The sequence below is a fragment of the Narcine bancroftii genome, chromosome 10, assembly GCF_036971445.1.
Source record: "Narcine bancroftii isolate sNarBan1 chromosome 10, sNarBan1.hap1, whole genome shotgun sequence".
Lineage (NCBI taxonomy): Eukaryota > Metazoa > Chordata > Chondrichthyes > Torpediniformes > Narcinidae > Narcine > Narcine bancroftii.
In genome coordinates, this window is record NC_091478.1 from 4,085,374 (window position 1) to 4,106,596 (window position 21,223).

The 21,223-nt window shown below is 37.6% G+C and overlaps 1 protein-coding gene across 2 annotated transcripts in view; it reads left to right on the top strand.

Moving 5' to 3' along the window:
- The window catches only part of bnip3 (BCL2 interacting protein 3), a 46,715-nt gene extending 26,215 nt beyond the window's left edge, over positions 1 to 20,500 (top strand). For both annotated transcript variants that reach the window (XM_069899623.1, XM_069899624.1), the window contains exons 3-6: positions 5,954 to 6,032; positions 15,319 to 15,425; positions 18,080 to 18,229; positions 19,385 to 20,500. In XM_069899623.1, coding sequence (XP_069755724.1) covers positions 5,954 to 6,032; positions 15,319 to 15,425; positions 18,080 to 18,229; positions 19,385 to 19,430 — 382 coding nt within the window. In that variant the 3' untranslated portion in view covers positions 19,431 to 20,500. The remainder of the gene's footprint in view (positions 1 to 5,953; positions 6,033 to 15,318; positions 15,426 to 18,079; positions 18,230 to 19,384) is intronic.
- Positions 20,501 to 21,223: the final 723 nt, after the last annotated feature.

Genomic DNA, 21,223 nt, shown 5'->3' on the forward strand with positions numbered 1-21,223 from the left:
AAAGATAAATAACCAATTTTGGGTTTGAGCCCTTCTACTTGCCTGCAGATATTTGTTTTACTGCTTGCATTTCTGCTATCCTTGGTGGGCCATATTGGGATATGTAGCTTTCATGGCTCATTTCATTGTCACATCTCAAGACCATTTCACAGAATTGTAGATCAATAAGGCAGATGGATTCTAAGTACAGAGTGGGATTGGAAGAGTTAATTCTTCAGACCCACAAATATTGGTTATTCAGGTACCTTAATATTGGAAACTTTTCAGTCTTTGCATTCATGAGAAAAGGATATTAAAAATATAGAATTCAACAAAAATAGGCTACAGTGGGAGAAGTAAAACACTGGTTTGAGATGCTTTGCGACTTTAAGCAAAGAGCTCATGGAATTCTTTACTTTGTTATAGTCATGCATTTTTAGTGCACACAAGCAAATATTTGATGTGACAATCAGCCCCTTAACAAATCTCCAGATAGCAGTGTCTGACAGTGTCATCATGATGTGGGTTTTTATCTTTAGGCCAATGCTTCAGTTCAAAATTAAGGCTTTGCTGCTTGGATCCAAACAGGTTTCCAAATTTGTAGAAAAATGAATATTACAGCTCAGAAAATGGGCCCTTCTAGTCTGTGCTGAATTCTTATTCTGCCTGGTCCCACTCGATTCCATATCCTTCCCATCCATGTACCTGTCCAAATTCTTCTTAAATGTTAACATTGAACCTGCATTTGCCACTTCAGCTGACAGCTCTTTCCATACTCTTACAACTGTCTGTGTGAAGAATTTCCCATAAACTTCTCCCCTTCACCCCTATCTGATGTCCTCTGGTTTGTCTCTCACCTAACCTCAGTGGAAAAAAAGCCTATCTGCATTTACTTTATCTATACCCATCAATTTTGTATACTTCTGTCAAATCTCCCTTCATTCTCCAACACTACAAGGAATAAAGTCTTAACCTGTTTAACCTTTCCCTATAACTCTGTTCCCAAAATCCTGGCAACATCCTAGTAAATATATTCTGCACTCTTTCAATTTTATTGATTTCTTTCCTGTAATTAGGTGGTCAAACTGCACACAGTACTTTAAATTTGGCTTCGCCAATGTCTTGTTCAATTTTATCATAATATCCCATGTTCCATACTCAATACTTGGATTTTTGAAGGCCAGTGTGCCAAAAAAAAAATCATGTTCCTCTGTTTCGTAGTAATATTTATGCTCTCATGTTCCGTGCTAATCAACCAACGGAATTAGACTTGTGCTAACTCAAAACTTAAGCTCTTTCAGTGGACTTAATTCAGGCACATTGTGAAATAAATCATGAAAATGTTAGTTATTGAAGAAAAGTTGATAGTTTAGAAAGATTTGAAGTCAACTGATGACCAGAAGTGCTTATTCATCTGATTGCAGATGGGAAAATTTATATATGAAATTGCTCCAATAAATGTGAGATAGGCATTTAAAATGTGGGATGGGGAGAAAGTGACAACAAATAAAATGTTAACAGTTATACAAATAAGAATTCATTCAGATCTTTAAATAGCTTAATAGGTTGTGAGTTACCTGACGAATGATCTTGTAAATGTGTTTTAGTTGCTTCAAAATATCTGAAATTTCCTAAGGGACCAAATGTGATTCTAACCAACGGTCACTTTGCATTCCCAAGCCCTAGTTTCCCAAATATGACTTGGTATCCTCTCCAGATATTCCCTGATGAATGTCGTTGCAGCAATCAGGTACAGCAAGAGCCCAGCTTCAGATACTACCAGAAAGTTGATCCAAAGCCATTAAGCCTGGTGCAGACATTGAACATGTCTCAAAACCTTGTGCATTCCAAAGGAAGCAGTTGCAGGCTTCGTGGATTTTTTTTTTCCATTTCAGGACTCTAGTATACAAACTGAGAGCTGATCTGATGTGGTCCCTTAGGAAATTTCAGGCATCCTTTAGCAACTGAAACACACTTAAAAAATCATTCTTCATGAGAACTGAATGATACATGGCACCATAAAGATATCCAAAAATATATTTAATTTCATTGTTTATTATGGGAACTGCAATAAATCTTCCTTTTATTAGGGCTATGAACAAAAGATATCTTGAAACATATTGTGATTAATAGTATCTTTAACAGCAAAGCATATTTGTGGGTTCTATTCTTGCAAAATGCTATTCACAAAGACCATTCAGAGTGCCGCACTGCTCATTGATCATCCTGTGCTCTGTAGATGTGGAAACAAAACCAACCAACTAGAGAGGTGTGGTACAAAGTGTGCTGATAGGTTGTGACATGGTCTGGTATGGGAACACCAACACCCTTGAGTGTAAAGCCCTCCAAAAGATGGTGGACACCGCCCAGTACATTACAGGCAAAACCCTCCCCACTATTGAGTATGTCTACAGGGAATGCTGCCATTGGAGAGGAGCAGCAATCATCAAGGACCTCCCAGCGCCTGTTCTGTTATCGCTGCTGCCATCAGGAAAGAGGAATAGATGGTACAAGACTCACCACCAGCTTCAGGAACAGCTGCTCCTCCTCCACCATCAGTCTCCTCAACAACAAACTCAATCAGGGGACTCATTTAAGGAGTCTTGTGCACTTTATTGATTTTCTTTGCTCCCTCTGTATTGTACAGTTTGTTTACATTAGTTTACCTGTTTACAGTTCTCTTTATTGTTTACATGTTCACACTGAGTGCAGTTTTTTTTGTACTACCAATTAGTGGTAACTCTGCAACACTTTCAGGAAAAAGGAATCATGTATGTAATATCATGTGAAGAGATTGGGGAAAATTATTTTCACTGTGAGTGTGGTCAGGGTTTGGAACTTGTTGTAAAGGAGAAGCGCTCAGTGTTTTTAAAATAATGTGTGGATATATGCTTCAAGACCTATAAGCTGCAGAACTCTGAATGAAGTGCTAGATGTTGGGATTTGGTTTGATAGTTCTAATTTAGGGAATCAAAAAAAAAACTGGTTTGATGGGTGGCCATGCACAACTGGAGCAAGGGTAGACCCAGTGTCGCCTTCCTCCTGTGACCACCTTTGCCTGTGGCTCCATCAGGCTGTGGGGAGCCAACGCATGAGAGGACCAAGTACCACTATTTGCCGAAGTTCTACCTGTCCCAAGTATTGCAAAGCATGCCTCACTGCGACACAATGTCTCAGTCAGGTCAACAGTAACACATTAACTATTCTTTTTGGGAAAGGTTTTCCAAATCATCATTTATTACTACTTTAAATGGAAGTCATTGTCTGCCCTCCTTTATACCTTAATTTTATAGGTTTTTTTTAAAATTAAATGTAGCCACTTGCTTCATAGTTTCATGCTTCCCAATGTTGAGATTTGTGGCCCTCATTTTAATTGAACTATTATTTTCAAACAGTGTAAAACTCATTTTATTAACTCATCCTTTAACTGCCTTTCATTGCACAGTATCAGATAGGGACCTATATTAGAAAGAAGAATGGCTAACCTTTCATCTGGGATCATCGGGACCGGACACCTGGTGTTGTTTGCAATCTTCTGGATTTTGGAATCATTTTAAAATGGCGGTTTAAGCAAATGCGATGTTTCAAATATCACACAAAATGGGGGGTGCAGAGTGTTAAATGAATTTAGATAAATGAGAACAATAATATGTCTAGCATGTTTTTTTAATTTTAAAGTAAAACAAAATAAAACTGGCTCAGACCCCTGGTCCCTGCCCCTGTGAGTGCCCTCTCTTTCCTTCGGTGGAAAGGTGATTCTCAGTCCCAAGCACCCAGTGGGAGAGAAACAGCTGGCTCAATGCCATAATTCCCCATGCAGCTGTCAGAGCGGTTCCAGCTGCATGGGGATTATGGGAAGGAAGACAGCCATTGCTCCCACATAGAGCTGACGGTGCGGCGCTCCAGTGAATTCTGGGCTTGGCAGCACTGCATCCCTGCTGCCGTGTTAGGAGTTAGATTGGTGGGGGGTGGGGTGGGGGAGAGACAACGAACGGGCCAACAGACAGCTGGGGGCGAAGGACAGACAACGGGGGCTAGGAGCAAGGCAGCCAAGCATATTCATTACTGTATTGTTGAGGACAGCCTGCAATTCAGCTTAATGCCTAGGGCTGTTGCAGGAAAAATTCTGGATGGAAATTTGATTCTAATTCCTGCCAGGAACATTTCAGCCATAGTTGTGGGAATTTTCTGAGAAATTCCCATTATGTAGTGGCAGTACAAAAAGTATATTTGGTGAGCAAATGTCATCTACTGGGGAAAAAAAGTGCCTGTTTTGGAGGTTGCCAGCGTTCGGAATCCCGGATAAAAGGTGAGACACCTGTACCAACTTCTCAGTTTCCATGACATCGTTAAGAGGTGGTGTTTCAGGACCTTGAGGGAGGTTAGTGTAGAAATATCGGGGGCTCTGACATAAATATTTAAAATGTCATTAGCCACGGAGGTGACAGAGATTTGGAGGGTAACTCATGTTTTTCCAGTGTTTTTAAAAAAAAAAAGGCCCTAAAAGTAAACCGGGCAATTATAGGCCTGTGAGTCGGTGGTAGGTAAATTAATGGAGAGTGTTCTAAGACATGGTATATACAATTATTTGGATAGTTAGGGACTGATTAGGAGTAGCCAACGTGGTTTTGTGCTTGGTAGATCATGTTTAACAAATCTTATAGAAATGTTCAAGGAGATTATCAAGAAGGGTGACGAAGGCTGTGGATGTTGTCTATATGGACTTTAGTAAGGCCTTTGACAAGGTTCCGTATAAGAGGTTAGTTAGGTAAGTTCAATCATTAGGTATTAATGTTGAAGTAGTGAAATGGATTCAATAATGGTTGGATGGAAGATGCCAGAGAGTAGTGGTGGAAAATTGTTTGTCAAATTGGAGGCTGGTGACGAGTGGAGTGTCTCAGGGATCAGTCCTGGGTCCACTGCTGTTTGTATTAATGATCTGGATGATAGGGTGGTAAATTGGATTAGTAACTATGCAGATTATACTAAGATTGGTGGTGTTGTGGATGTTGGGGAAGGTTTTCAAAGTTTGCGACTGATAAGTGCGAGGTGCTATATTTTCATAAGAATAATCAGGAAAAGTCCTACATGTTAAATGGTCGACATTTAGAGAGTGCAGTAGAACAAGGGGATTTAGGAATTCTGGGTCATAATTCCCTTAAAAATGAGTCATATGTAGATAGGGTGGTGAAGAAAGCTTTTGGCATGATGGCTTTCATAAATCAGAGTATTGAGTACAGGAGTTGATGTCAGTTGAAGTTGACTAAGGCATTGGTAAGGCCAAATTTGGAATATTGTGTGAGGTTTTGGTCACCAAATTATAGGAAGGATATCAGCTAAACAGAGAGAGTGCAGAGAAGATTTACAAGAGTTTTACTCAAGTTTTAGGAAAAGGTTAAACAGGTTAGGACTTTATTCCCTGGAGTGTAGAAGACTGAGGGGTGATTTGATAGAGGTATTTAAAATTGAGGGGGATAGATAGAGTAAATGTAGACAGGCTTTTTTCCATTGAGAGTGGGGGAGATTCAGACAAGAGGATATGGATTGAGATTGAAGAGGGAATTTCTTCACTCAGAGGGTGATGGGAGTGTGGAATGATCTTCCGACCAAAGTGGTTGATATGGGCTCTATTTTAATATTTAAGGAAAATTTGGATAGGTCTATGGATGAAAGAGGGTGTGGAATGTTAATGGGCTGCGGATCAATGGGACAAGGATGGGAGAAGGTGTTTGGCGTGGACTAGGAAGGTTGAACTGGCCTGTTTCTTTGCTGTAATTGTTATATATCTCACTTTTTCCTCTTTCTCTTAATTTTCTTTTAAAAATCTTGTGTTTGTGTAATTGAAATTTATAATTTTTGCACCTTGTTCTGCACCAAACTGCTGCTGCAAAGCAAATTTCCTGACATATTTGTGCCAATAATTCTGATTCTGAACTATGGTAAATCCTTGTATTTTTCACTGATTCTTTTATAGCCCTCCGCGATCCTTGACTCCACATCAGCCTCGTTCAGAGATAGATGCACACAGCATTGGAGAAAAAAACAGCTCTCAGGTATGAGAATTTGAAACTATTTCATCACACTTGCAACTGAATTGATAGGATTTTCTTTGAAATTTCATTGAAATTGCTTTCAATATGTCCAGCAGGTTTTATTATTAGTACCAGAAGTCACCACAGCACAATTCCACCAGAATCTCCTGATTTTTTTCTCTCCTTAATGAATGATGGAAGCCTACTTTATCTCTTGTTTGTTTTTTAGTGATAAGATTCTCCAGTAGTTAAAATATTTTCCAACCGTCGTTGCGATAGAAATGCAGTATCTGTTATGATTTTTCTTGCATTTTCAGTGAAATACTGTGTTCATTTTTGTAATGCGAAAATAGCATTTTTCTGTTGTGGATGTTCTCGTAAGATTGATTTTTGCATTCTATTTGAATAACGTGAATTCTAGCACAATACTATTGACCATCTCAGGATAGGAAAGCTCACATGCCTTCTCTTTTTTTCATTGATATTGGAGATGCAGGTCACAAGACTGGTTTGTGCACAAAGGTTTGACTATTAGGACTTAGGCTTGATCCTGATCACTGGATCTGCCTGAGAGTTTGAATATAATTGTTTATTCTTGCATGTACTGAGACTCGTTGGAAAACTTTGTTTTGTGTGCCATCCAGGAAAGTCAAACCACACTTAAATATTGGCAGGTAGTGCAGTTAAACCGAGATGTAAGGTGTGGTGGATCAGAAAGTCAAGAATGCAGGATACAGTGTCAAAAGGCTGTACAAGATAGAGAAAATTGCAGTTAAAACAATGCAGGGTATCATGTGTGAGTGCCTTGGTTTGCTTCCACATTCTCCAAGACGTGGGAAGTTGAGTTAATTAGCCACAGGTTGTCTCTGAGTAGGTGATGGTGGGGTCTGGTCTGGGAGGAGTTGATGGGAATATGGAGAGAATAAATGGGAGTTAGTGTAAGTGATTGCTTGACAGTTGATGCAGCCCCTCAGGTTATTGTATAGTTCATCTCTTTTTTTTAAACTTTATTTATTCATTCAAAAAACAAATAATATATGACAGTCTTCTTTCTTTGGCTTGGCTTCCCGGACGAAGATTTATGGAGGGTTATAGAAAAAAAAAGAACCCCCCCCCCCCCTTCAGCCAACTCCTCCTAAAAAAAATAAGAAAGAATATTTAAAAAAAATTAAGTATACATATTAAAATCTAATCAATATAAATTGAAATGAAAATATTCTGAGTATAACAACCACTTATTAATAAAAAATTATAATCATCATGTGAAACATATGTAATTTTTTTCCATTATTAAGCAAAGGAATGGCTGGAAGTCATAGGGAGGCTTGGTTTTCGAGGAATATTGGAAATTTGGTTAGGAGAAAAAGGGAGGTGTACAAGAGGTATAAAGAGCAGGGAGCTGAGAAGTTGAAGGAGGACTACAAGGAGTGTAGAAGGAATCTTAAGAAAGAAATTAGAAAGGCCAAAAAAAGGCATGAAGAGGCTTTGGCAGACAGAGTAAAAATAAATCCAAAGGGTTTCTATAAGTACATTAAAAGTAAAAGATTAGTGAGAGATAAAATTGGACCCCTTGTAGATAGCGAGGGTAGGCTGAGTGAGAAGTCTAAGGAAATGGGGGAAATTTTGAATGATTTCTTTACTTCGGTATTCACGAGGGAAAAAAATGTTGAACCAGTTGAAGTAAAGAAAAATAGTGGGGAGGTCATGAAGCATATAAGGATAACCGAGGAGGTAGTGATGGCTGTGTTAAAAAAGATAAAGGTGGATAAATCTCCCGGACCAGACAAAATATTCCCTAGGACACTCAGGGAAGCTAGTGGACAATTAGTGGGGCCAATAACAGAGATATTTAGGATGTCACTGGCCACGGGGGTAGTGCCAAAGGGTTGGAGGGTGGCGCATGTGGTTCCTCTGTTTAAGAAAGGGTCCAAATGCAAACCTGGGAATTACAGGCCTGTAAGTCTGACATCTGTGGTGGGCAAGTTGATGGAAAGTGTTCTGAGGGATGCTATTTACAAATTTTTGGAGGTACAGGGATTGATAGGGAGTAATCAGCATGGTTTTGTCAGGGGTAGATGATGCTTGACAAACCTGATTGAGTTCTTCGAGGGGGTTACAGAAAAGGTTGATGAAGGGAAAGCTGTGGATGTTGTCTATTTGGACTTTAGTAAAGCTTTTGACAAAGTTCCCCACAGGAGGTTAGGAAAAAAGGTGGAGGCATTAGGTATAAATAAAGAGGTAGTGAAATGGATTCAGCAGTGGTTGGATGGAAGGTGTCAGAGAGTAGTGGTAGAAAATTGTTTGTCCAATTGGAGGTCAGTGACTAGTGAGTGGAGTTCCTCAGGGTTCGGTCCTGGGTCGACTATTATTTGTTTTATATATATTAATGATCTGGATGTAGGGGTGGAGAATTGGATAAGCAAGTTTGCGGATGACACAAAGATTGGTGGTGTTGTGGACAGTGAGGTAGATTACCGTAGATTAAAAGGTGATTTAGGAAGGCTGGAGGTGTGGGCTGAGAAATGGCTGATGGAATTTAATACAGATAAATGTGAGGTGCTACATTTTGGAAAGGCAAATCTAAATAGGTCATATACATTGAATGGTAGACAATTGAGGAGTGCAGAGCAACAAAGGGATTTAGGAGTTATGGTAAATAGTACCCTCAAGGCTGATACTCAGGTAGGTGGTGTGGTGAAGAAGGCATTTGGAATGTTGGCCTTCATAAATCGGAGTATTGAATTCAAGAGTAGGGATGTTATGATGAAATTGTACAAGGCATTGGTGAGGCCAAATTTGGAGTACTGTGTACAGTTTTGGTCACCAAATTATAGGAAAGATATAAACAAAATAGAGAGAGTGCAGAGAAGGTTCATGAAAATGTTGACAGGATTTCAGGGTCTGAATTACAGGGAAAGGTTGTGCAGACTGGGGCTTTTTTCTCTGGAGTGTAGAAGATTGAGAGGGGACTTGATAGAGGTGTTTAAGATTTTAAAAGGGACAAACAGAGTAAATGTGGATAGGCTTTTTCAATTAAGAAAGGGGGAGATTCAAACTAGAGGACATGGTTTAAGATTGAAGGGGGAAAATTATAAGGGGAACATGAGGGGAAATTTCTTTACGCAGAGGGTGGTGGGGATGTGGAATGAGCTTCCGGCAAACGTGGTCGAGGCAGGATCATTGGTTACATTTAAGGAAAGACTGGATCGTTACATGGATAGGAGGGGACTAGAGAGGCTGGTCAGTGGGACTAGGAGGGTGGGGATTTGCTATGGCATGTACTAGTAGGGCCGAACTGGCCTGTTCTGTGCTGTAAGTGGTTATATGGTTATATCTCATTATGCCATCTATTAATATCAATCATATTTGTATCTTTCCACGTACTAGCAATACATTTTTTCACTACGGATAAAGCTAAATATACAAAAGCAATCTGGAACTTATCTAATCCCAAGCCTTTCAGAGGTTGTAAACTACCCAAAAAATACTGTTGGATCTAAAACTATTTTAATCTTATACAGATATTCTAAAAACGATTGAATTTTCTTCCAAGAAGATTGTATATGTATACATGACCAAACATCATGAAAAAAAGTTCCAACCGTATCACCACATCTAAAACACAAATCTGATTCATTAAAACCATATTTTTAAAATTTTTCAGGTTCCTTCATAAGAAAAGTCTCTAATTTAGTCATTTTGGGTAAAATCACATCTCTACCAAACATACATTTTACCAAAGATCGAATTTGATAATAAAGAAATAAAGAATTCTTATCAATACCAAAATCTTCCCTCATCTGATTAAAACATAAAAACTTACCCTCTTTAAAACAATCTCCCAAATTTTTCACACCTTTAAATCTCCAATGCAATAAACTTTGATTATGTATTGAAAAAGAAATGTTGATTATTATACAATGGAGTCGAAGCCAATAATTTACCCCTAGAACCTATCATTTTATTTTTCTTCATCCATAACTTCATTAAATATTTGAGTATAGGCATATTATATTGTTGTAACAAATTCATATTCCACCTAAACAAAAATTGATGTATTTCAAATTCAGAAATACTTGTCTTCTCAATTTTAGCCCAACTAGGAGTTCTTACCAAATCCATCAATGAGCTAATAAATTTAAGTTGGGCTGCCTCATAATAATTTTGAAAATGTGGTAAACGTAGTTAATTTATTCAAAGCTACTCTCGAAAATTTACCCCTCCATAAAAACTCCCTAACCATTTTATTTAAATCTCGAATAAAAGTTTTATCAAGTAAATACGGAATAGATTGAAACAGATATTTTATGCGGAAAGATATTCATCTTAATTGTATTTATCCTTCCCATTAAATTAATAGGTAAATCTTTCAATTTAATCAAATCAGTTTTGATCTTTTTCATTAACGGAACATAATTTATATAAAGATTGATAATTAACATTCAGAATTATACCCAGATATTTAATTCAGTCAGTATTCTTATAAACTGAATAATCTCCTTTGTTTACTGGTAATATTTCACTTTTTTCCCCAGTTAACTTTATATCCAGAAAGACATCCATATTGTATTAAACATTCCTTCAAATGGAAAAGCGACTGAGCTGGATTTGTTAAATACACCAATATGTCATCAGCAAATAAATTGATTTTATACTCCTCGTTTAAAACTTTCATACCTTGTATCTGTGTATTTTGTCTTATCAACTGTGCAATCACTAACGCAAACAAAGCTGGTGATAAAGGACAACCTTGACGAGTTGATCGAGTTAACTTAAAAGATTCTGAAATCAAACCATTCGTCAATACTCTAGCTACCGGTTTACTATAGATAGAATCCAACCAATAAAAGAAGGACCAAACTTAAATTTCTCCAAAACTTGAAACAAAAAATTCCATTCAACTCTATCAAATGCATTTTCTGCATTTAAGGATATCACCATTGGATGATCTAAAGATTGTAGAAATCTATTAATCAAACTAATCACGCGCAAAATCTTATCTGAAGCATATCTATTCTTTATAAAACCTGTTTGATCAATATGAATCAACTTTGGTAAAAATTTAGCTAGTCTATTTGCTAATCTTTTAGCTATTATTTTATAATCTACATTTAGCAATGAAATTGGTCTATATGAAGATACTTTCAAAGAACTCTATCTTTTTTTGGAATTTCATAACATAACAACAATTACAGCACGGAAACAGGCCATTAGGCCCTTCTAGTCCGAACCAAACACCCCTTTCTAGTCCCATCTCCCTGCACAATGCCCATAACCCTCCATCTTCTTCTCATCCATATACCTGTCCAACCTTTTCTTAAATAATACAATTGACTCCGCCGCCACTATTTCTCCCGGAAGATCATTCCACACTGCTACCACTCTCTGAGTAAAGAAGTTCCCCCTCATGTTACCTCTAAACCTCTGCCCCTTAATTCTTAACTCATGTCCTCTTGTTTTAATCTTTCCTCCTCTTAACAGAAATAGTCTATCCGCATCCATTCTGTCTATCCCTTTCATAATCTTAAATACTTCTATCAAATCCCCTCTCAACCTTCTACGCTCCAAAGAATAAAGACCCAATCTGTCCAATCTCTCCCCATACTCCAGATGCTTAAACCCACGCAACATTCTGGTAAACCTTCTCTGCACTCTCTCCTCTCTGTTTATATCCTTCCTATAATTAGGCGACCAGAACTGCACACAGAACTCTAAATTAGGCCGCACCAACGTCTTATACAATCTCAACATCACCTCCCAACTCCTATATTCCATGCAATGATTGATAAAGGCCAGCATACTAAAAGCCTTCTTCACCACCCTATTCACATGAGTTTCTACCTTCAGGGAACGATGTACCGTTACTCCTAAATCTTTCTGCTCTTCTGTATTCCTCAATGCTCTCCCATTTACCACGTATGTCCTATTCTGATTCTTCTTACCAAAATGAAGCACCTCACACTTATCAGCATTAAATTCCATCTGCCATTTTTCAGCCCACTTTTCTAAGCAGCCCAAATCCCTCTGCAATCCTTGAAAACCTTCTTCATTATCCACTATTCCACCTATCTTAGTATCGTCTGCATATTTACTAATCCAATTCACCACCCCATCATCTAGATCATTAATGTATATAACGAACAACAATGGGCCCAATACAGATCCTTGAGGCACACCACTGGTCACCGGCCTCCAACTTGACAGACAATTATCCACTACCACTCTTTGGCCTCTCCCTTTCAGCCAATGTTCAATCCATTTGAGTATCTTAAAATTTATACCTAAAGACTGCACCTTCCTAACTAACCATCAATGTGGTACCTTATCGAAGGCCTTACTGAAGTCTATATAGACAACATCCACTGCGCTACCCTCATCCACATTCCTAGTCACCTCTTCAAAAAATTCAATCAGATTGGTCAAACATGACCTTCCTCCCACAAATCCATGTTGAATGCTCCTGATCAGACCCTGTCTATCCAGATGTTTATAAGTACTATCTCTAAGAATTTTCTCCATTAATTTACCTACCACAGACGTCAAACTTACAGGCCGATAGTTGCCAGGCTTCCTCCTTGAACCCTTTTTAAATAACGGAACCACATGCGCAATGCGCCAATCCTCCGGCACTATCCCCATATCTAATGACATTTGGAAAATTACCGCCAGAGCCTCTGCTATTTCCTCCTTCACTTCTCTCAATGTCCTGGGGAAGATCCCGTCTGGTCCCGGAGACTTATCCACCTTTATATTCTTCAAAAGCCTTAAAACTACACCTTTTGTAATCTCTATATTCCCCATATTTACCCAATTTGCTTTTTTTATCTCACATCTCCCAATATCCTTCTCCTTAGTGAATACCGAAGAAAAGAAACTGTTCAATATCTCCCCCATTTCTCTAGGCTCCACACACAGTTTTCCGCTCTGATTTTCTAAGGGACCAATTTTGTCTCTAGCTTTCCTCTTACCATTAACATATTTGTAGAACTCTTTTGGATTAGTCTTCACCCTGCTTGTAATTAAAGCACTAGAACAAGACTCCAGTAATTCATAATTCTTGACGCAATACATCCCCAAACACTGTAGATAAATCGTCATTAAAAATTTTATAAAATTCAACCAAGATTCCATCATCGCCAGGTGATTTACCATTCGGCATTTCCATTTTAATTTCCGAATCAGTAAATGGTTCTTCTAACTCATGTATATCTCCATCCTCTAATATCGGTAAATTCAGTTGTGATTTAAAAAAAGATCAATCGATCCAGTTTCCTGTTTTCCTTCAGATGTATACAACTTTTTATAAAATGAATAAAATTCATCATTAATCTCACGAGATTTATAAGTAATGAGAGAATTCTGTCTAACAGCACTAATAGTCCTCGATATCTGTTCTTTCTTTAATTGCCATGCCAGTACCTTATGTGCTTTCTCTCCCCATTCGTAATACCGTTGTTTAGTCCTATTAATCACACATTCAAATTGATAAGATTGCAAAGTATATTTCAATTTCAGCCTAGATAATTCTATTTTCTGATCTTCTGTAGCATCTTTCTGAAATTCCTTTTCGAACTCATCGATCTGTTTCTCTAATTCAAGACTGATTTAATCGATTCTTTTTTATTTTAGAAGTATAACTAATTATTTGTCCTCTCAAATAGGCTTTCATAGCAATCCATAATACAAATTTACTTTGAACAGAATTAGAATTTTCTTTCAAAACAAATTAATTTGTTTTTTCAAAAAATCAATAAATTCCATGTTTTTTAACAACATTGTATTAAACCTCCAACGATAGGCCATTTGAATTTTCTCAGAAGTTTCATATGTAAAATATAACAGAGAATGATCTGAAATCACCCTACTTTTATATTCCGCTTGTTGTATTTTCCCTTGTAAATGTGCCGATACTAAAAAGAAGTCAATCCTCGAAAATGATTCATGTCTTGATGAATAAAAGGAGAAATCTTTCTCTGTCGGATTAAGACATCTCCAAATATCTACTAAATTAAGATCTTTCATCAACGCTTGAACCTGAATTACCATCTTGGATATTTTAACTTTCTTCGGAGATTTATCTAATAAAGGTTCCAAAACACAATTAAAATCACCACCAACTAAAATATTATCATTAGCCTGACCCAAACATAAAAATGCATCTGAAATAAATACTTCATCATCTCCATTTGGAGCATAAATATTAAGTAAAGTCCAAAATTCACTAAAAATCTTACAATTTAATTTAAGGATACATCCTGCCTTTTCCTCCATTGATTGTAATTCAAAAGATAAATTTTTATGTATCAAAATTGCTACACCTTTAGCCCTGGAATTAAATGAGGAAGAATATACATGCCCAACCCAGTCCCTCTTCAATTTCATACTTTCTTTAACATTCAAATGTGTTTCTTGTAAAAAGGTAATATCAATTTTCATTTTCTTAATATACGCCAAGACTCGTTTACATTTAATCCTCGAACATTAAAAGTAGCAAACCTCAACGTTGACATATCTACTATTATTACTAAATACCAATAGTATCTTTATATAAAAACTCAAATCAATGTACATAGGCCCTCCAATAAAAAAAATCACAAATTAAAAATTAAAAATTTTTAAAAATAAGAATAAAAAATAATAAAGAAAAAAAAAGAAAATTCCCCCCCCCCACCAAAAAAACTACCAAAGGTAGTAATCCCCTAAACAAAAATTGGGTGTGGGTCACCCACCAGTGACTGATGACTAGTAAAGAACTTAAGTGCACATCTCTCCCTCCCCAGCCAAACAGTCAGTAACATCAAAATCTCATAATAACAAAAGAAAAAAGAGAATTTAAAAAAATTCTTCTTTTCATCCAGAAGATTCCAATCTGTATAGTTCATATCGAATGTGGCATGTGGAGAAATTATTTGCATTTCAATAATTCACATAAATGATGATTGGCTTGATTTGTGAAGGTTGACAATTGATCCAATCTGAAATAAAGAATATATTTCTAATTAGTGCCAGCTGCATAGTCAAACTTACCAATGTCTTTAACGTTATGATTGAAGAACACTCCGGAAAGTACCTGAAAAAGACCATCCAATGAAGTGTAGCAGCCTGTAAGATCTTTAGAGTTTGCTAGAAGTAATTACAGGTGATTGGAGAGTTTTGTCTCCTTGTTAGAAAAACATGGCATAAAATAACTGTCATGATTCCCCCATACAATTGTTATAGTTTAACAACATTAAAAAAGCATAGCATGAATGGTATGTGCAAAAAGAATGGTCACAGGTAGTAATATTTTCATGAATTTTCTATTTAGTCTGAAGAAGATTATCTTGAAAGAAAGAAGGAGGTGGAAAATATAATGAAGAAGAATGCTGATTGGATATGGGACTGGTCAAGCAGACCAGAAAATATCCCCCCAAAGTAAGTACAGACTGGATTTATTATCCATTGTTACCAATGTTCCTCAATTAATCATTTCTGAGCAACATTATCCATAGATGGGGGAATCAGCAAATTTGAGCAATCAGAGAATTTGCTACCCTATCTGAAAGAAAGTAACTTAATGCCTCTACAGTCTGAGCAGATTTGGCATGTTGTTGAATACCCCATCAAACTTCTACAGGTGCACTGTGGAAAGTATACTGACTGGTTGCAAACCAGCTCTGCTTTGTAATCTGAGTGCCCAGGGATGCAGAAGGAAGCAAACAAAAACAAGTCCATTATGGACTCCAACCCCTTATCCACTGATGGCATCTATGTGAGGCACTGCCACAAAGGCAGCCAGCAATGTGAATGATCCCTATCTCCCTGGTCACAACTTCTCACTGTTACCTTCAGGAAAAGGGTACAGGAATCTGAAGTCCAGCACCTCCAGGTTCAAGGACAGTTTTATTTTCTCCCAACTGCAATCAGGCTCTTGAACCTCCCCCTTACTACCCAAACCATAAATACTCTGGGATCACAAAGACATAACTTCATGATTGCACCATTTAATTTACTGAACATTTTTTTTCCTTGCACTAACTACAAGTATAACTGAATATTCGTCTCTTTCTGTACTGGGGTAATTTAATGCATGCTATTTTAGATGGGGTTTTTTTTCCCCTAACTGTTTGGCTTCAGCATTAAAGAATTTTGGTACCTATCTACATTCTATTTGTGTGTATGACAATAAATTCATAATTACTGGAGAAGGAAAGTAGAATAACAAAGTAAATTGGTCACTCTCTTTGCTAACCCACATCCCAAAAAATTTACTTGTATCACTTAATTTGACCCAGTTCTCTTACAGGCAGCTAACTTGCATAGTAACACCTTACCCTGCCTCTTGAACCCTCTCGTCCTACCTTAGCTCCAACAAAGTATTCTGGGGCCTGCACAACTGAAATGTTGCTCTTTTAGTTCTTGCATTCACTTCAAATGTCTATTATCTTATTTGTTAACTTCTCAAGCATCAGACCCATAACTGTCAGTTATTTTTACCTGTACCATGACTATTTAACATGTCTAGGCTTGGTCAGTGAGTGAGAAAGTGACTTCTTTTAAAAAGAAAATACTACTACAGTGGGATATATTTGAGATTCCTTTAGTCATGTGCATAAAATACACTATCTTTTTTTTTGCCCCGTGAAGGCACACAGAGGCACCTCTAGTCTAATACCATGATCAAGACAAGAGAAGCAATAGTCTCTGCAGATGCATAGAGGCTGTGAATCTCCTTCAGTCTGCTGCCTTCTGCACTTGTGTAGCCTCATGAGGTGAACCGGAGCTGGAAGGATCCAAGCAGCTTGCTCATCATTAGCCCCAGTCTTGTTATCTGGTTCACAGTTCATGGCCAGGTTTGAATTCTTCAGCTCAGCCCTGCACTGGTCTCCTGCTGTTTAGGGTCCTCTCCCAGACCTGCTCCTCTTCGAGGAGTGTTCTCCTTCTCTGATTCTCTGCCCTGGTCCTCTGCTCCCCTGGCACTTGCAACCTTCATGATCTGGGCTGCCTAATAGTGCACTGCCATCTCGGGTACCGACCTTGGGTCTCTGGTTTTAAACAAAACACTACTGGGCTTCTTCTACAGGCAGTTTAAACCTCCAAGGGACTATCATGGAGGGTGGGAAGGGAAGCATTGAAAGACGTCCCTGCTCTCCCTGTGTACACTGCCATCCTGACTCGCCTTGAATGTATACTGGTTGTACGAATGGAAAGAAGAAATACAATAAAGAAAAATTGAGAGAAAAATTAATTTAAAAATATGATGAGCATTAAGTATTGGATATTGATGCAGTGATTCATGGAATACAGAATGTTTGGGCAGATACAATAGGAGCCCAGTGGTATGCTGGGTTTTTTTTATTACAGATGTATGGAAGTACAAAGTTTAAAAAAGAATTCTGCAGTTGCACAGGGATTGATGAGACAATGCAGGGCAGGCTGTTGTATTTTGTCTCTGCTTGAATAAAGTCATAAAGGAAAATGCAACTTGGGTTTACTAACAAACTCTGGGATGAACAACTTGGCTAGGGGAGAATGAACAAGCCTGGAAATGAGTGGTGATCTCTTTTGAGATCCAATTTTGAAAGTAGTTTTCTCATGTGAAACCAGGGAGCAGAGTCTCGAGCTGAGAAATCAGTCATGGAATGGTTGACGACGAGAGGAAATATTTTCGTACCTGAGATTAGTTAAGATTGCTGCTGAAGCTCCGTTGAGCACATATGGAGACCAGAAGAGCTTGCACAGTGAAGGAATCATATGGTGGGAAAGTGGTACTGAATCAGCTAGGATCTTGCTGCAGTGAACAAAGAAAAGCAGAAGGGATTTGGTGGGTCAGGCACCATCCATGGAGAGAAATGTCACTCAGTATTTCGTGACACGGTTACTCTATACAGTTTAAAGTGACATACAACTTGCTCAGTTTTTTTTTTAAAGATTTGTTTGGTGGAGGATTCAGGCAAGGCACTGAGATTAGACTGATGGATGGGTTGGGGGAGGGGGAAAGAAATGGTTTCATTGCACACATGATGAACTAAAAGATTTGTTAATATTGTGACATTAATTTTGGCATTTAACACCACTCTTTCACCTAGAGAATTCCAGTTCAAACACCCAAAGCATTCTGGAACTCTGAGTATGAGGAATACTGGCGTTATGAAAAAAGGGGGTATTTTCTCCGCTGAATTTCTGAAGGTCTTCCTGCCTTCACTACTCATCTCCCACATATTGGCTGTTGGTTTGGGGTAAGTTATTGGGACATATTAAGATATTTGGTGAATTAACTTGATTTAAGCTGTTTTGTGTTCCAAACATCTTAATGTAGTCACAAATTTAAGTTAGCCTGTATGACACATTTTTAAGGTTAAGGAATTATTTCCTGTGATCAGTTTATTGCTGTATCTTGAACTCTGAGCATGTTGTATATTTATCTGTATCCGTAAAAGCGAGCATAGTGCCTTGTCCAATTTCGTACTGGCCGATTGTGGGATCTTGCTGTTTTCCTGCATTCAAGATTACTTCCATTGCTATTCCCTATCCAAATTTTGACAAGTAGAAATATTGCTGACGTTTTCATCGTTGAAAAATCTAATATTCCATAGAGTAATGTTGAAAATAGTTAAACAAATTATCCTTAATCTTAAAGCCCTCCCCACCCACCACATCCACCAACTAAAATATAATTTTAATAACCAGCTTACGAGAGCCTAATAAATACTGATTTTTTGATTTGCCTCTTTGGATTTGAATTTTTCTAAAAAACATGCCAGTCTACAGGTGCTTATCCGTAATTCTGAAAATTGAACTTTTTTTTAAAAAAACTGCCTGTATAGTATATTTTCAGGTATTAAGCTTAGTTTGAGACAATTTAATTTTGAAGTCTTACTGTACATTTTAAAAATACAGGGATTGTTCTCCAGCAGAATTTCAGCCACTCCACTGAAAGGGTATTTGACAGAGTGAGCGGCTCAAGGAGGTAGCGGCAGAGCAATTTGGGCAGCTGAGAAGAGAGCAGTCTATCTTTATCTCATTTCATTTACCCTCCCACTCCCCCCAGTTACTTAAAAGTATTGCTCTTTTAATATTATTTCGTTATCCGAAAAAGTCCAAAATCTGAGAAGTGTCTGGTTCTAAGGATTTTGGATAAAAGATTAAGCATCTGATTACCTTGGTTGAGTATTTCTAGAGCTAAAAATTGCCACATTAAAAAAAAAACCAGTACCTTCTGTCCTCTTTCCAATGAAAGGACTTATCACATCTCAGAACCTGAGCATTCATGTCCTCAGACCAGTTATTCTCAAAATAAATCGAATCATTCATTTGTGTTAGTTGTAGTACTAGATTGCCATATTTGCAGATTTGTGCTGGAGAATTGACTTTTTTTTTAAATTTCTTTGTAGAATCTATATAGGCCGCCGCATAAGTGCTCCATCCAGTGCAGTTTAAGGATATTCCAATGAAATGGTTTGCGTGTGATAATGTAGCAGATCCTACAAATAATTCTCAGAAGAGGACATGAGCAATGATGAAGCTACAGGTTTTTAAATTATTACAATACTAAGTACTGTGTTCATAGTTGATGAGCCCCTTGCCCTCCATAACTAGTTAAATTGTTACCTGTTCAAAGCCTTTTGCACATACTGTAGTCTCATTGATTTCTGTCAGTATTTCATTTTTCCTTTATGAATTGAAATACAATAAGTTCCTGGAATGAGAATATACAAAACAAAAATGTTGTTTGGTGATGAACTAACAGCGTAGCACGTCTAACATATATGAAGGAGCATCCTTCATTCAAAGGAGGTGCTCATTATGGTATTATATACATTTATATATATATATGAACACACTTAGTAGTTATTGAAAAATACAGAGCAATTTGTACGAGAATTCTTCTTGCTAACTAATGATAGATAATGTAAAAGGGCATCTTTGTCGTATTCAATTACTGCTGTGAAATGGTCAAAATGCATGCCTCTAAATCTAAGAGATGAGTAGGTGGGAATATTCTGGTTGAATACCAAAGCGTTTTTTAGGTTTATGTTGTGTATGGCATTTGGAATTTAAACAGAACAAGATCAATTATAACATGTGGGAAGTTTTGAATTTTTAAAACTAGTTCTATTTGAAATGTATTGAATATTGCAAATACATCTCTAGTTTAGTTGGATTCCAGTAAAACAATGGTCATCATCTGAACTTGGGTTTCTTCGTGATTAAATCTATCTAAGCCATGATCTTTGTTAATAATTATATAGATTTTGCTTGCATTTTAGAGACTTCTTTAATATATTTGCACAATACATCCAAAATGTAAAATGTTTTTACAATTGGGTCAGAATTAATTGAAGTACAAGAATGTCGATATGAATAGTATTAATAAGAGAAGCATTAAGCTAGAAAATCAGGCTATGTTTCATTGTCATGCAAAAATCCAAGTACAGTGTGGAGCACTTATGACTATGGATTCATGCAAATTGATGCCATGTATAAATACAATTAAAATATTAAAGTTGCTTTTGTATTGTTTGCTTTAATTGAATTATGAGCAGAATTTTAATTAAATACACCTCCTCTACTGCATTCAGTGTCTGGATGTGACCTCAACATTGGCGAGACCTAATGCACACTTGGGGACAGTGTTACAAAGCATCAATGCTCTTCCCCAGCAGTCACCCTGAGCTCCCAGATGCATGCCATTCCAATTTCTCTTCCTATTACCTGCCTGAATGATGCCCAACATCTCACTCTCAGTCTACAGCCCAATGGTATGAACATAGAATATTCTAATCTTGTACATTGCCCTTTTTTTGTACCCCTTGTTCTTCCCCTTTCCCACCCACACAACAATTTTAATTCCCCATCTTTGGTTCCAGCCCTCTCTACTTCCATCTCCTCCCTGACTCTCCCTTCCAATTCCATCTGGCCACTCTATGCCACCATTCTTACCAGATTCCAGGACTGACAGCCTTTGTCTTCTAATCACCTGCTCCACCCTTTAGGACTCATCTTCCTTCCTTTTGGTTATTCTTGGATCTCTCTCGCTCTATCAAATTTCACCTCTGCCTGGTGTCCCTGCCCCAACCTCCCCATCAGCTTCTACACTGCATTTCCTCAATCTTGATAATGAACTTCAGTTCAAAACATAATTCTTTCTCTTGCACTGATACTGTTTGGCATGCTGTTACTGCAACAGATTGTTCCTGGCTGCCAGAGGCATATTTCGATGCAGTTATCAA